The sequence below is a fragment of the Panthera onca genome, chromosome B2 (genome assembly GCF_046562875.1).
Source record: "Panthera onca isolate mPanOnc1 chromosome B2, mPanOnc1 haplotype 2, whole genome shotgun sequence".
In the NCBI taxonomy this organism is placed as follows: Eukaryota; Metazoa; Chordata; class Mammalia; order Carnivora; family Felidae; genus Panthera; species Panthera onca.
The window spans coordinates 135,142,144-135,158,504 of NC_138343.1; the positions used below are offsets into that span (position 1 = coordinate 135,142,144).

Here is a 16,361-nt window from a genome sequence, read left to right on the forward strand (position 1 = left end):
TTTATATGCTTGTGCAAGGTGCAACTTCTGTGATCTTGTTTCCTCCTTGTAAAATGGTGGGAATACCTAAATCACAGGGCTGTGGCAATGTTAGGTATTCCTGTACCCTACAAAGTCGTAATGTGCCAAATGAGGCAATCATCCTACAATAAAAAACGCAGACGATATTATAAGATTAAGAACATGATCATTGGGGTCAGGCAAACCTCCAGCGCTGTCAGTGAACCAAATGACCCCTCTGGACCCGCTTCCCCCAAGTTGTCAATCAGGCCAATACTCAACGCATTACAGACGGTCCCTGACTTAACCACCGCTCGACTTACGATTTTTTTGACTTGAGGATGGTACAAAAGCAATAAGCATCCAGTGGAAACCAGACTTCAAATTTGGGATTTTGATCTTCCCCTGGGCTATTGATTTACAACAGCAGGATACTCTCCTGATTCTGGGGAGGGGCAGTCACAGGAGGCTCCGGTCAGACACGTGGTCACAAGTGTAAACAACCCATACTCTGACAATCAATCCGTAGCCCTTCTTTTTTCATAAATTACATGCGCTATTCAACACTTTATTATAAAATAGGCTTTGTGTTAGATGATTTTGCCGAACTACACGTTACAGTCAGTGTTCTGAGCAGGGTTAAGGGAGGCTAGGCTACCGTGTGACGTTCAGTAGGTTAGGTGTAATCGATGAATTTTCAATTCACCGAGTTTCCATTTAGGACCAGTTTATCGGGAGGTAACCCCATCATGGCTCCAAAAAGATCTGTACATTTATTAGAATTAAGTGAGATGTCACTCCAGCGCTTTGTACAGTGGTAGCTAGTTTGTAATTTGCACTGGCTTTATTCCCACTTTACTTGGGAATTATAATCCTGATAAAATTATAAACAAAGCATCAATATCTTGTTTTAACTGTGGACGCAGCTCAGGTTCACAGGGGTTAACTTGCCCAAGGCTACAGGTCAGCTTTGGAACCCCAAGCCCCACACATCCTTCACTGTTAGGACACCGCCAGCCTAGTAGACCATGTCCTGGTATCTAAACTAGAGGCTCAGCCAAGTGGCCTTCCAGGAAGCAAACTCCCACCTGAGGGCAGAGAGTTATCAGCATCCTAGGCACAGGGAGCAGGTACTATCTCTGGAATGCGCCACAGCCCTCCCTGATGCCACACCTTCCTCTAGCCAGATTTCTAGCAGGACTGAGTGCCAGAGGGCCTGCCCTAGAGGACCGGGCCACTGGAAGGACCAGCCCCGCGTCCCGCAGGCTCCCGCCCTCCCAACGTCACGGCCTCTAGGTGCAGTGCCCCCTAGGGGCTCCCGCTCCGGTTGAGAAGGAAGGTGCAGGTCTTTCCTACCACTGGCCCGTTACCCGCCGGCCGGTTCCCTGCCAGGCGCCCGCCCCGCCACCCTCGGGAGGAGCTACACGCCGCCGCCCGTCTCCGCGCCGCAGCCGCATCTCCGCGTGGAGGGAGTCCTGCCTCCCGTCGCTCTCGCCGCCTCGCGGGTCTCGCTGCGCCCCCGCGCCATGAGCGCGCGCCTGCCGCTCTTCCTGCGCGGGCTCCGCCGCCCGCCGCGGCCCCCGGGCCCGCCGCTCCGCCTCCAAGCGCCCGGTCGCGCCAGCAGCAGCGGCCGTGGCGGCGGAGGTGGCGGCGGGGAGGGCCTGCTCGGGCAGCGGCGGCTGCAGGACGCCCAGGCCGGGAACAGTCGCGGCCAGGGCAGCCGGGCGCCTTCGGCGCGGGACTCGATCGTCAGGTGAGCGTCCGGCGCTCGCCGCCGCCCCGGGGCCGGGTGGCGGCAGCTGGGGTGGGGTTGGGGGGGAGTGGGGGACGCAGGAGTTGGGGCGGCCGGAGCGCTCCGGGTTCGGCGTGGTCCCGGGGGCCTCCGCGGGGGTTTCGCTGGGCGCGGGCCCGAGAGTGCTTGGTGCTGACTCGTTAGAGGCGCCGGCGGCCGGCGGGGAGAGCGCGGGCGGGCGGGCGGGCGGGAGGTGGGGGGCCCGGGAAGGGCATCGGGCGGCGCGAGCATCCCTGGCGGGGCGGGCGCCGCTAGCCTGCGTGCCCCGCTCCACGTGCGCCACCGGGGCGGGCTCTGGTGTCGCGGCGCCCCGCGCGGCGGGGCAGGAAGGAGCGGCGCGACGGAGGGCGGGAGCCGGGAGGGGGAGGGGCGGGGCCAGGAGGGGAGGAGGGGCGGGGCTGGGGCGGGGCCGGGAGTAGGTAGGGCCCCGGGCGAGAGGCGGCCTAGGCGGGTCAGCCGCCCGGCTGTGCGCGGCGCCCCCGCGTGTGGAAAGCTGGCCCCTTCCTGCGGGGGTGAGGTTTGCCCTGTCCCGCAACGCCGCAGCCTCCTGCGGGCGGGAAAGCGTGCTCTCTTGAGTTACATAATAATTTCCTGGACGTGTGAACGTGGAGCGGGGCCCACCCGACACCATGCGGAATGCGGCGGAGCAGTCGGGCCAGCTCGTGCCCCGCATTGCTGCACGGGCGGGCAAGGAGTCCCCAGCGCAGCTGTGTGTAGAAAGTTCTCGGCCAACCCAGAAGGGAACCGCGGGAGCGCTGGGCGGAGCCTTTCGCTGCTCCCCACCGGAGACGCCGCTTAAGTCCATCCCCCCAACTCGCACTGCTTTTCTGCCCCAGTCGTCAGCCCTCTTTGTCCCCTGAGTGGGAGAGAGCCGAGGAAGAGCCTTGATGGGCCCCTCTTGGAGAAGTGTGTTCACTGGAGCCCTAAACCTGTAGAGTGAAGCACTCGGGACAAACCTGGAGGTGGCGTGCCTCCCCGCCCCGGAGGAGGATTCTGGTTCCAGAATGCCGTGTCACTGAGCAAGCTGTTGCACGGCCCTCCATTCGCATCCTCTTCCTTTTTCCTTCTCTCCCCCCTTCTAAAAGTAATTGCCTTTACCCCCTTTGTTCCCAAAGCCCTTTATGATGTGGCCGATGACGCTAAGGAGCTTTTTGTTTATCTTGTCTTCTTTCTGAATATAGGAGTTTCTTAGGCTTCCTCGGGTCATTAGATTGTGACCAGTGTACCCCTGAGCTCACCTTTGTGCGTTCGGGTCTGAAGACAGTATGGGAGGCAGGAGCCACCACCCCATCACCCTCTTATTTTCTGGGTAGCTCTTACTTGCCTCCTGAAATTTTGTTCATTTATTGTCTGTCTTCCCTACCTGGAATGAAAGCTCTGGGGTCGGGAGCCTTGTCTCTTGTTGTCACTGCTGAGTGCCATTTATACGTTGGACACTTGTGATATGGTGGGTGAATGAATCACTTAAGATTTGGGTTCATTCATGGATTCCATTCATGACTGTTCTTTTCGTTGCCTGACTTGGAGATGAGCAGAGTGGTCAGTAGGGGGGCTGGGTCAGGATCCTGGTAGGGAAGGAACTACAGTGGGGAGAATGGTAGTCTACCTCAAAGGGTTACTGAAGGGATTGCACGAGAGAACACATACAAAATGCACAGTCCAGGAATTGTCCTATCAAGACCTCCACAGATATTGGCTGTCAGGATTTTTTTAATTTTTTTTAACGTTTATTTGTTTTTGAGACAGAGAGAGACAGACCATGAACGGGGGAGGGTCAGAGAGAGAGGGAGACACAGAATCTGAAACAGGCTTCAGGCGCTGAGCGGTCAGCACAGAGCCCGACGTGGGGCTCGAACTCACGGACCGCGAGATCATGACCTGAGCCGAAGTCGGACGCTCAACCAACTGAGCCACCCAGGCGCCCCAAAGAGACATATTTTTAATATCCCCAAAACTGGTCTTTCAGTGGATTGTGTCTGACAGTTGCTGTTGGCCAGATGACAGTCATCACATAGTTGTCTTTGCCTGTACCTGTGGGGATTTGGGCCATGCGTATTGTTGCAACTTAGTTGACCTAGGTGCATCTGCTAACAAAACTTTCCTCCAAGAGATTTCCTGAGGGCTGGGAGGAAAGGAGGGAGGTGGGCCTAGCTAGAAGTCACCTAGAATAGACTTCTGGGAATCTATGTATGTTATTTTTTTTTTTTTTTTTATTTACTTCAGGGACATATACCAGAAGAGTTAACGAATAAGCTCCCTCGAAAGCATAATCCCCAATATTTCCATCCACAAGTCATGGAAGGGCCATTTTAGGAAATAAAATGATTTCTGGTTGTTGTCTGACAACTGACCATTGACATCTGGTAGAATCAAGAAAGCCATAGCATTAAAACTTGCAGAATGGGTGTCAGAAATTAAGTGAAAATTTCAGGGGCAAAAATGCTACGGTTTTTCACAAAATGCTGCATCACTGACACCCTTGACGGCACAGAGGGTGATACTGTGTGGGGGGAGGAAATAAAAAAGCAAAACGAAATTGCCGTCAAGGACTCTTGAGTCAAAAAAAGTCACTCAGACGAGTCAGATCCTGAATGCGAAGAAGTTTTAGGTATATTTCAGTTTGTTTGCCAGTTTTACTGTTTATGTTCATATGAGTCGGTTATGGTAAATAAAACATATCTATGTCTAAAGAAGTCTTAAAAGCTCTTTTAATATTTACAAAGTAAACACTGTGTTAAGAAAAGATTGTACCATAGTTTTTAACTGGCAGCGTTTTTTTCTTCCAGTGGTTTCTCAAACAATGGGATGTCTTTCATTCTCTATCTTACACAGCAAATACGATGAAAGCTCCCAGATCAGGCTTGTGCACCCAGAGGCAACAGGCTAGTTGGTCTGCTTTACTGAAGATACCCCCAAATGTTGTGGGCCTCAGTGTGCAGAGGGAGGCCGACCAGGGAAGGTAGGATGATGACCCAAGGGCTTCTGCTCACTGCTCCACCTCTGGGTGGAAGGTGGCTGCTCCCGTCTCCCAGCCAGCAAGAGGGAAAGGGGGCCAAGCTGCTGGTGTACCTCTTAGCTGCACATTCCTCGCCTCCTTCTGGCCAGTGCTCCCAGCCTGTTGGCCAGTTGTTAGGGACAGGACCCCATGGAGCTGCAGGCGAAACTGGGAAGTGTGCCCTCTAGTGTGGCTGGCTGGCCACAAGCAGCCCTCACTCAAGAGTTCTGTAAAAAGGGAAAATGGGAGGAAATATTCATAGGAAGTACCCAGTAATCCGAGCCATCATCAGTTGTAGCAATACCACTATTATAGTGAATGTATCCGCTAAATTACCAGTGCGTGGATGGATTAAACTGCTCAGTGGTGCTTTCAACCTGGGCTACTTCTCAGAATACTGACGGCTGTTTTGGAAATGTTTAACTCTTCTTTGTGCGCTGGTCACCTCTTTCGCCTTTGAAATCAATCAATTGGCTCTGCATTTAGGGATGTACTGAAATTGATCGTTTTCAATCATGTTAGCAGCTGCTGCCTGGGAGACTCGGGTGTGACCACAGCTGGCTGCAGGGGAGGCTGAGAAAAGAGGTCATTATTCTGCACTCTGGTGCACACATTATTTCACGGCCAAAGGGAGACCAGCGTGTCATTGGAGTCACTGGTGATGGAACCGGAGCACCCGGGGGCAAGAGCACGTGGCTCCGAGGGGCCCAAACAATAGGTTCGGCCCCTCGCCGCTGACAAAATCCAAAGGCTGAGAGACAAGTGGTGGTGGGACAAGAAAGGAATTTATCTCAGCGAGGCCAGCACCCAGAAGACAGCAGACTGGTGTCCCAAAGACGGTCTCCAAAGTCTGAAAATACTGAAAATGCTTCTAGTTTTATATAAGGGAGATGTGGGTCGCAGGTGGGCAGTAAAGATCAGGTCGTTGCCTGGGGGTCGGGCTGGGTGGGGTCTTGCTGGCTCAGGGCAGTCCTTATTGCTTGAGGGGGTAGTTTTGAATCCCTTCAAGGGATGCTTTTGTCTGAGTTAAGAGATGAGCTGGAATGAAGAATTTAGTCAATTAGAAAGTTGAAGGTCAAAATGGAGGAAATTGAAGTCCTCTGAGAAGTGGATACTTTAATCTACTTATTTACATTATTACAGATGATTACCACCTTCTTCAGCCACAAAGTTCTGAATTGCAGTTACGCAGGGCAGCCAGCCGGGCTGGATAATCACACATTCCTTCCAGCTGGAAGTTGACAAGGCAGCTTTCCTCACAGGAGTGAGAGAATCTCTGATCAGAAACATGTATGCTGCTTTTTAGGTTTTTTGAGCCTGGTGACTCCTTTCGTGCTCACTTTGTCACTGTACAAATAAGGAGTAACCTCAAAGAGTGAAACGTTACCTGCAACAAGACGGGGAGAATTAGCCGTGTGAGCTTAGGTGGTGACAGGTGTGTGCTTCTCCAGGTGTTTGATGCCTTCACTTACCGAGGGATGGTCAAGGCTATGAACCGGGAAAACCGTTGCCGTCAGAATGTGTGTTTTTTAGTGCTCCAGGGTAGCTTTGAGTCACAGAAAGAGACCGTACGATTAGGCAAACAAAGGTCTCCACACATGAGGTTCCTGGAGTTTGTCAGAGACAGAGTAAACGTCGCGATGGGTCATGGGAGGCCTGCATCCCGACGTGTGGCTGTTTCCCCTTTAACTACCTTAGAGCGACCCCCCCCCCCCCCCCCCCGCCCCAGGGCCCTTGTTGAAGATGCACATTCCTGGGCCTCACCCCCAGCCCTTTTTGAATCCGACTTTCCGACTTTCCGGGATGAGACACAGAAACCTTTCTTTTTACCAAGCTTCCCAGATGATCCTCGCGCACACTGCCAAAACCACTGGGGACCCCCTTTCCAGTGCCTTTAGGAACCAGGCAGGAGTAAGGACCCAACGTGGCCCCAATTAGCAGTCCTGAGAGCAGTTCCCGCCAGTAGGCACATTAGTTTCTTCTGAAAACTGGAGGAAGCGGACGGATGCCTTTTTGCAGTGCCTCGGCCATTCGGTGCAGCTGGAGTCTGGCCGGAACTTCCCCCTGCGTTTTTTGGAAGCTGTCAGGTGCATGTAAGACCCTGTCAGAGACAGAAAACAAAACTTAAAGATGGTCTTTTTTTTTTGGTAATATTTATTTTGAGAGAGCACAGGCGGGGGAGAAGCAGAGAGAGAGAGAAACCCAGGCAGGCTCTGCACCACCAGCACGGAGCCCGGATGCGGGGCTCAAACCCACGAACCGTGAGATCCTCACCTGAGCTGAAACCAAGAGTCGGACGTTCAAAACCGACTGAGCCACCCAGGTGCCCCAAGATGGTCTTAATAAGGGGCTTGGGTACTGCTTTGGCTGAACCTTTTGTCTGTTACTGTGAGAGGGAAAAAGCCAACTTCACACGCAAGTGAGGACCATTTCACAGCAGTGGTGGTGAAATCGCCCATCCCGGAGACCGCAGAGGGAGTATGTGACTTGCACCACATTATCGAGGTCTGTCCCGCGCGCAGCCCTTTCCCTGGGCCCAGGAGTCACCTACTGGGACTTTTAGGAAGTCCAAATGCAGACTTGGATGGCGGGAGCCCAGAGGACTGGAGACACTCTCTCCCTAAGAGGCCTTGGGAGAATATCAAATTCTGATGGGTCCCTACTGCTGGTGCTCCCCTCCCTCCTCCCCCCCCACTTCCCTTTTCTTACCCCTCCCTTCCTCCTTCCCCTCCCTTCCTCCTTCCCCTCCCTTCCTCCTTCCCCTCTGTTCTCTTCCTCACCCACTCCCTTCACATTTCTTGAAATTCTGGGACCCGGGATTTATCCTGACACACCACTTTTCTGACCGCAAGCCTCTTCCCCAGTCTGTGCTACCCTCCCTCACCGATGTTTGAGGTCCCTGGGGGGGGGGGGGGGGCGGGGGGGGAGGGGATTATTTAAAAAAAAAAAAAAAACGCGAAATTTGTATTACAGTAAACTTGGAAAACACCAGAGAAAAAGTCACCCCTAGAAAATAATTGCTAACATTTTACATGGCACGCGTCTGCGCGTCTTTAAACTCAGATGGTCCCGGTTTGTTTGGGGCACGCTTCAACATTGTTACCCTGCCCCGCCTGGCCACACTTCCCGCGGGTGGAGCGCACCCTTATGTTGTCTATTTCCACTTAGAGTAACGAACTTTCGAGGAAAGTGTGTCGTATCCGTCCTTTCTAGCCATTAACAAAGACGTGACTGCGTGCTGTCTCTCTTTCTCAATGTAGAGAAGTCCTTCAGAATTCGAAAGAGGTTCTGAGTTTATTGCAAGAAAAAAACCCTGCCTTTAAGCCGGTGCTGGCTATTATACAGGTAAGCTGGGAGTGTGGTTCAGTCGTACTGGTTTAGGATGCCTTTCAATGTAGAAGATAATTGTGTAGAGAAGACCAGGGCCATTTTCCGGTCACATAAGTCCCATTTGGGCGGGAAGAGAGGGCACGGCTGGAAACGCTGTCGTTTCCCTCTTCCTTTGGTCATTTTGTTTCTACCTGGTTACTGGCTGCTTACCGCTCTGCTTGAGTGCGTCTTTTGTGAGTCTTTCTCCTCTGGGTGTGGGGAGCTTTCAGAGGTTCCGAGCTAGGCACACACATAAGTTGTATTCTATAGATATATTGTCGTCCGTGTGTGCTCATAAACGCTTATCAGATATGATTTGAAAACGAAGGGGAAACATTCCCCTTTGTTTCTGTGGCAGACAGATGCGTGACGGGGCATGGCGTGTAGTAATCTTACTAAATCCGGCGAAGCCTGCCGTACGTTTGAAGGGCCAGACGTCAGCGCGTGCCAGAAGGACTTTGCATTCATGTACATCTCCTGGCTGCGGCCCCTTCGTTCCCGACTACGGTTGGCACTGTGTGCCATCCTTCTTGGCACCCCCGTGGGGTGACAGGTGCAGGGAAGTGATGAGGCGAGCCAAGCCCGTAAGCTAACACAGCACAGCAGTTGGGCCTCCACCGTCGTTTCTGGCACGCACTTAATGTGTCAGAACGTCAGCGTCTAGGGCCGCGAGCGCTGTGATTTTCAACACTCTGGAGCTGTGCTCGAGTCACTCGCATTCTGTGTGGTCTGCCTCCACATGCCCTACAAAGAGAGGCAGGCGAGAAGGGTAGAAAGAAAAGTGACTGAGGCCTGGGCCTCCTGGGACTGTGCTTGCTGATCGCTTTCCGGCTACGGGCAGTCCTCTCAATCCCTGTCTTTGGTGTCCTCATTTAGAAAGAGGTGCTGGCTGTGTGGCTCCATGTGCCTTAGCAGGGCTATTATTGTTATCTTTTTAATGTTTGTTCATTTTTGAGAGAGAGACAGAGCACGAGCGGGGGAGAGGCAGAGAGAGAGGGAGACACAGAATCCGAAGCAGGCTCCCGGCTCTGAGCCATCAGCACAGAGCCCAATGCGGGGCTCGAACTCACAAACCGCGAGATCATGACCCGAGCTGAAGTCGGATGTTGAACCGACTGAGCCACCCAGGTGCCCCAGGAGGGCTATTATTTTTTAAAAGTAACATAATTTGAAAGTTGTGAAATACATATGTGAATAAATACCAGCTTTTGGTCTTCTTTTGTGAGCTATAGGATTCTGTATTTCCTTCTCTTTCTAATTAATTAGGCAACATAGTCACAAAATTAGTCTCTGCGTTACGTCTTGTGCTTTTTCAAGACATTTTTGTTGTCATTACGTTGTCATTCTTGCTCCCTTTCCTAAGGCAGGTGATGATAACTTGATGCAGGAGATAAACCAGAATCTGGCAGAGGAGGTGAGGATTGTTGAATTCCACAAATTCGTCATAATTTTTTGATAGCACATCCTCTTACCGTGGCAGAATAACCTTGTGTTCCCTTTGCAGGCTGGTCTGAACATCACTCACATCTGCCTTCCTCCAGATAGCAGCGAAGATGAGGTAAGTACCACGGGCACCCGAACGCTCCGGTCGCTTTCCTCTTCGGATCTACCAAACCTGTTGACATCTCTCAGTGGTGCTTGAACAGATCAGCCTATTCTCGTGGCTGAACCTTGAGAGGGAAGATCGCTTTTCCCTCTAGCGTAAATGCTCGTTCGCCTGTTGTCCTTTAGTAGATGTTTCTGTGGAAGACGTGGTCTATGACTCGGTGACTTTGGTTGCGTTTCTTTGGCTGCCGCAGTAGCGGCCAGTGGAAATGGTCTGGGTGTCAGTGGCTAGAGGACTAGTTCAGGTTTTTCCCTGTCCTGACTGGTTGTTTGCCCTTGGCCATTCCTTTGGCTTCTCTGGGTCACAGCTGGCTTATCGATAAACTAAAGGAATAGGATGAAATCATCTTCAGCGTCCTTTCCAGGCGAACGTTCTGGGAGTAACAGCCTTTGCAAGTGTCATCTCAAGCCTGGGAGAAGCAGCCACCCCCATAAGTAGCGGTGAGGAAACTAGACCATGCTCGTGTTTGGTCCTTCCTTGGCTAGCTTTTCTTCAGCCCAGCTATGGCAGGGAAGCTTGGGTTTGACCGCCAGTGCTGGAAAACTTCAAATAACAGAATGTGAAGTAACACAGAAGTTTATTTTTCTCATACGTAAGTCAGGTTGAGAAGCAGGATGCTAAGGTGACATCACGAGGGCACCAGAAACTTAGGCTCCTTTGCTCTTGCTGCTGTATTTTTTGTGGATCCAAGATGTTGGATTCAGCTCTCCATATCACATCCACATTCTAGCCAGGGTCCAATAAATCCAGACTTAGTAAGGAGGCACATAATTCAAAAGGATTGTTGCAGTAGGGATAATGAGTCAGAGAATGTTTTACCCTGTAGCCAGCCTTTTCTCAAAAGGGGTTGTCTGCTAATCCAGCTGAGGGTGGGCCAACGGTTAGCAGCCTGGGGGAAGGCGGGAAATTTCCCCAAGTTTGATTAACAAGCATTTTGTTCAGATTGAGCTGTGGGGGGGCACGTAGTTCACCTAATCATTTATGAGACATGAATGGGAATTTGTAGGCTCTGTATTTGGTTCTTTGCAGTACACAGAGGTTGGGGGTGTTTCTTAACCTTCCCTGTTTTCTCTGATCACAAGGCTCAGTTCAACAACTTATTGTCACCAGCAAGGAAGAGGAAGGATAAGGAGCAAAGACAGGCAGGCCCTCCGTCTCTTCCCTTCAGGGACGGTTCCTAAAAGTCACAGTTCTGCTTCTTTGCCATTGACATGAACCTAATTGCTTGGCCACGAAGCAAGGAAGGCTGGGAAAGGTAGTCTTTACACCAGATGGCCTTAGACCATTTATTAGAACAGCTAAACGTCAAGAGTTTATTACTAAGGGAGAAAGGAAACCATATCTGGGGCAGATGGTTTCTGCCACACTTACCATTATAATATATTAGAAATACTGACACGTGTCATACCAGTGTTAACAAATGCCGAGAAATTTGTTGTCCCTTTGAGAGACACCCATTGTCTGTATTTTTTCAGGTTCCTTGCCACTGGTGTTGATAGCCCTTGATTTCGTGTGTGTGTGTGTGTGTGTGTGTGTGTGTGTGTGTAACTCCTTCACTTATTTTTTGACAAAGATTTTTCCTTGTCAAAACTGTGAATGTGAATTTGCGTGGTGGTGGCGTTACGTTGGAAAAGAGTAAGGGTCTTAATTTGTGAGTTAAGATCTCGTTGTTGCTTCTGCCACCTTCGAGTTACAGGTAACAATAGACCGCCCACTTCATTCTGGGCTGCCCATCCACGTCACTCCCTCTGGCCACACCCCCAGCCCGCCATCTCTCCGTTGGCCCCTTACCTTATCTGCTTTACTTTTCTTCACGTCATTTACCACTTCCAGAGATGGTACTAGTTTTTGGTTCTGCCCCTCTCTTCCCCGTGAGACTATAAGCTCCGTGAGGACAGCTGTTTTGTTCCCAACTGTGTTTCCGGTCTTAGAACTGGTACCGTTGTAGGTGCTCAAAACATTCAACATCCTGTTGAATGAATGAAAGATAAGTGAGTAAATGAAACAGAATTTTCCTTCTCGTTTTTGTAGATCAAATAGCTTTGTCCTCTCTTACCAGGTGTACATACCACAGTGACTTTTTGCTAGACAGTGAAACGGAAGCGGTAAACCAATACTCCTCGCAGTGAGACCCCTATCAATGGGCTGGTATCTCTTTTTCTTAGGAACAAATAATATTGTGAAATGAAATGCATCAGTATGTTCTCTCCTGGCATAAAATAAACAAAGAGGACAGAGCGTTGCTTATTAAAAGACCTATCTAGCCACTCGTTAGCTTTTACATCACCTTCCCAAACTGTACTTTGGTCTTTTTTGTAAATAGTGAGCTTCCTATAAAAGGGAGATTTCTCTGCTTAGAATGCATTGACCATAAGGCTTTGGAAATGCTTTCTGTGCGCCATTCAGGTCCAGAGAACCTGAGGGCCTCAGTGATGGCTTCCTGGGTGTGACAGTAGGGAAGCTTTTGTTGAACACGTTGTGTTTGAAGTACAGGCTTGTCCGGGCCAGTTTGGAATGCCTGAAACTCATGCTTCCTGGTCTCCCTGAAGGTTGGCAGTGTGTTTGGCTTAAGTATAGTTGTGGACAGGGAATTATCTTTTGCCTATCTAAATGTCGTGAACTGTGGAGCTTTGGTTTGGTTTTATTTTGTTCTGTTCTGGCAGGAAGTAGCACAATAAGGGAGACTGAGAAGTCACTAAAATGCAGGCATGCTTCCTTTGAGCTTTGATAAACATGGTAGAAAGAGAAATTAGATGTGATTCATTCTGCTTTACATTAAGTCTTCAACAAGGACTGCAAAAGGAACTACAACAGATGCATTTTTATGAATCGGTTCTTTTGTTGGCTCTTATTTTCGTAAAATTGATTTTAGGGGTTTTTTTTCCCTCTGTAGATTATAGATGAAATCTTGAAGATTAATGAAGACACCCGAGTACATGGCCTTGCCCTTCAGATCTCCGAGAACTCATTTAGCAACAAAGTGCTCAATGCCTTGAAACCAGAAAAGGATGTGGACGGGTGAGAAAATAGAAAAGAAAGCAATCAACTCTTACTGCTAAGCGAGTTTTTCTACTGAGATTTTTCTTTTTCTTTTAGTTCCACGGTTTCAACTATGTCAGTAATTAAGAGGTGCAAGAAATCCTTTAACTATTTCAGGGATTTGAGGGCTTTCTAAATTCCGTATGAGAAAGTTACACATTTTCGGGACACCTGGGTGGCTCAGTCAGTTAAGTGTCTGACTTCAGCTCAGGTCATGATCTCGCGGTTCGTGGGTTTGAGCCTCGCATCGGGCTCTGTGCCGACAGCTCAGAGCCTGGAGCCTGCTTCTGATTCTGTGTCTCCCTCTCTCTGTGTCCCTCCCCTGCTCACACTCTGTCTCTCTCTCTCTCTCTCTCTCTCTCTCTCAAAAATAAATAAACATTAAAAAAAAAAAGTTACAGATTTTAGAAAATGCACATGTCCTTTTGTAGTGCTTGGGTGCCATTCTGGAAATAATGTCCTTAACACCATCATATTCATTTGGTAATTTCCTGCCTGACTTACAAAGTCCTTGGCCAGCCTTGTCTTCTAATGAGCTTTTCCTTGATAATTCTGCCAGACCAAAGAAACAACCCAGCGTCCTGAGTCACCAGCAGGACCACATTCTCAGCCCCAGGTCATTTGAGAAAAGCAACACAAGCAGGTCATTTGAGAAAAGCAACACAAGCACTTTTATTCAGAACACAGGGTTTTACTTGAAATTAGAGAGGAAAACTACAAGTAGGTGGTGCACTAATATTTGTCTTTAACTCATGTCCTGGCGTGACATCAGCTTCAGGAGACAAGGAATACTGCCCATTCATGTGGGTCATCGGGACTGAGTCTTGGGGAATGAAAAGCTCATTTACCTATGTGGAAATAGGAAGTGTTTTGTACCCTGGCCAAAAAGAACATAATATATTCAGTGTTACAAAGTTGTAAGCAAATGAAAAGTTAGATTCCCAATCCAGCTGTCTTAAGAGGCTCCCGCCTCGCCGACACACCCAGGCCTTTTCCGTTACTCCGGCCTCTGTGGGCCCTCAGTCTGAGGATAGACCCAAACACAGGTTGCAAAGCCGTCCTGAAAATCTCTGACCATGTATTAGACTAACTAGAAGGGAGAAGAAGCCCTAATCAATTCGAATACATCCAGGACCTAAAGATATCAAAGTGTCATTTCAAATCTTTCATTAAAAAGAAGAGAATTATGGGAACTTTTCTAAATGTCTCTTTCGTCACTAGCCTTTATTGAGACCGTTGGTTTCAGCTCGATAGTTACGGACTAGCTAGTCCTGGATTTGAATGAGGAAGAGCACAAAAGCCATTGAAGGTACCTGGTCACTCATTTTTCCCCTTGACTTCTCAAGGAGATAAATACCGATGCTAAATGGGGATTGTGGATCCAAGTCTTGCTACGTTACCCCAGAGTTCTGGGATTGGTCCTGGATTTTAATACTGATTGAGGTATACATTTCTTCAGGGGGAAAGTGGGCTCTACTCTATGACCCTGGTATGCACACTTTAGAGCACATTCCACGGAGTACATTGGACAGAGCTCCCTGGAGTTGTGCACAGCGAGGCCCTGCATGGCCTTATGCTGTGGTCCTGCGATCCAGGCAGAACCAGAATTCCCAAGGTCGTCCCCGACCCACAGGGACCACTTCAGAGTTTCCTGAGGGACTGCGCTAAGAAGCCAGTGGTCTTTATTCCTGCCCACTCTTTATTTCGACTTAATGATTTAATATAGCCTGTCTGTGAAACGTTGACTCGGATGTTACTTGGGATTAATACATGTGAGTTACAGATCAGTAAGTTTTGACCAAGTTTTGACTTCCAACTTCCCTTATTTTCAAATTCAGAGTAACAGACGTAAACCTGGGGAGGCTGGTCCGCGGGGACGCCCACGAGTGTTACGTCTCACCTGTGGCCAGAGCTGTAGTTGAACTTCTTGAAAAGTCAGGTATGGTTGCTCCTTCAGAAGTGCCACTATTTCCTACGTATTGGTACTGACTTGATTTTTTAATAAGCATTTGTTTCCGCAAGATTTTAATTGAAACATGGAAGTGATGTTCAATGTCAGCCCTTTTTTCTCATCTTTTGGGAGCTATAAATGAGCGTGACAGATTTTTCTAACAAGATTAACTGTATTACAGTTTTAAAGAGAAACAGGTCAAGATGGGCGGCCTACTTGTAAACAGGTGTTCAGCTTCTCTCATGGAACAGTCAGAGTAACCACAATGAAAACTGTCCCAAGTGTCAGCTTCTCAAATCTGTCAGTGTATAGACTTAAATAAGACTTCTGTCTCATATTTAAACGAGGAAGCTGTCAGGTATAGTTCAGGGTATGGAAACCGTGATTGGGATTCATCAGGGAGCAATATCTCTTTTCAGTAATCAGTATTCAATTTCCATCGTTCTCCCCTTGACCTTGCTTTTCTATGTCAGTAATGTAGAGACGAATAATTTCTTTCTCTTGGTTATCAGATTTCATATACTTAAGGACTCTCTAGCTGATTATATAAAAATTTAACTAAATTTTTTTGATTCCAGCTTGAGTAAAAAAGAGGAAGATGTCCCTTCTCCACATCCAAACATGCAACAATCAAACAAAAATTCCAAAATATTTAATATCCCAAATATATAAAGAACTTATACAACTCAATACCCAACAATAATAGTAATAATTGACTAAAACATTAAAAATGTTGGAGTAGACATTTTTCCAAAGAAGACATACAGATGGCCAACAGACACATGAAAAAGTGCTCAGTATCATGGATCATCAGGGAAATGCTAATAAAAACCACAATGAGATATCACCTCACACCAATCAAAATGGCTAGACTCAAAAACAAAAGAAATAACAAGTATTGGTGAGGATGTGGAGAAAAAGGAACCCTCGTGCACTATTGGTGGGAATACAAATTGGTATAGCCACTGTCGAAAACAATATGGCGGTTCCTCAAAAAATTAAGAGAAATACCACACGATCTAGTAATTCTCTATGGGTATTTACCCAAAGAAAGTGAAAACGCTAATGCAAAAAGATACATGCACCCCTATATTTATTGCAACATTATTGACAGTAGCCAAGATATGGAGGCACTCTAAATATTCACTGATAGATGAGTGCGTAGAGAAGATACGGTACACATATGCAACGGAATATTACTCAGCTGTAAACAAGAATGAGATTTTGCCATTTGTGATAACATGGATGGACCTAGAGGGTATTATGCTAAATGAAGTAAGTCAGAGAAAGACAAATATCATATGCCTTCACTTATTTGTGGTATTTAAAAAAAACAAAACAAAAAAAAGCAGCAGACCCATAGACACAGAACAAACTGGTAGCTGCCATGGGTAGGAGGGGCCAAAATGGGTGAAAGGGAGTGGGAGGAACAGGCTTCTAGTTATGGAATGAGTAAGTCACAGGCATAAAAGGAACAGCATAGGAATATAGTCAGTGGTATTGAAATACTGGCGTATTGTGACAGATGGCCACTACACTTAATGGTGAGCGTAGAATGACATATAGTCACGTCACTATGTTGTTTACCTAAAACTAATATAACACTGTG

The 16,361-nt window shown here is 48.5% G+C and overlaps 1 protein-coding gene and 1 long non-coding RNA gene across 5 annotated transcripts in view; one reads left to right on the forward strand and one right to left on the reverse strand.

Moving 5' to 3' along the window:
• The window catches only part of LOC144616436 (uncharacterized), a 36,029-nt gene extending 32,954 nt beyond the window's left edge, over positions 1–3,075 (reverse strand). For both annotated transcript variants that reach the window (XR_013555813.2, XR_013555812.2), the window contains exon 1: positions 2,749–3,075. This is a non-coding gene — a long non-coding RNA (uncharacterized LOC144616436). The remainder of the gene's footprint in view (positions 1–2,748) is intronic.
• The window catches only part of MTHFD1L (methylenetetrahydrofolate dehydrogenase (NADP+ dependent) 1 like), a 184,183-nt gene continuing 169,129 nt past the window's right edge, over positions 1,308–16,361 (forward strand). The window contains exons 1-6 of one of the 3 annotated variants that reach the window (XM_060616894.3): positions 1,308–1,753; positions 8,048–8,132; positions 9,520–9,570; positions 9,661–9,714; positions 12,656–12,780; positions 14,640–14,740. In XM_060616894.3, coding sequence (XP_060472877.1) covers positions 1,527–1,753; positions 8,048–8,132; positions 9,520–9,570; positions 9,661–9,714; positions 12,656–12,780; positions 14,640–14,740 — 643 coding nt within the window. In that variant the 5' untranslated portion in view covers positions 1,308–1,526. The remainder of the gene's footprint in view (positions 1,754–8,047; positions 8,133–9,519; positions 9,571–9,660; positions 9,715–12,655; positions 12,781–14,639; positions 14,741–16,361) is intronic. The other 2 variants (XM_078447464.2, XM_078447463.2) reach the window with 2 other exon arrangements.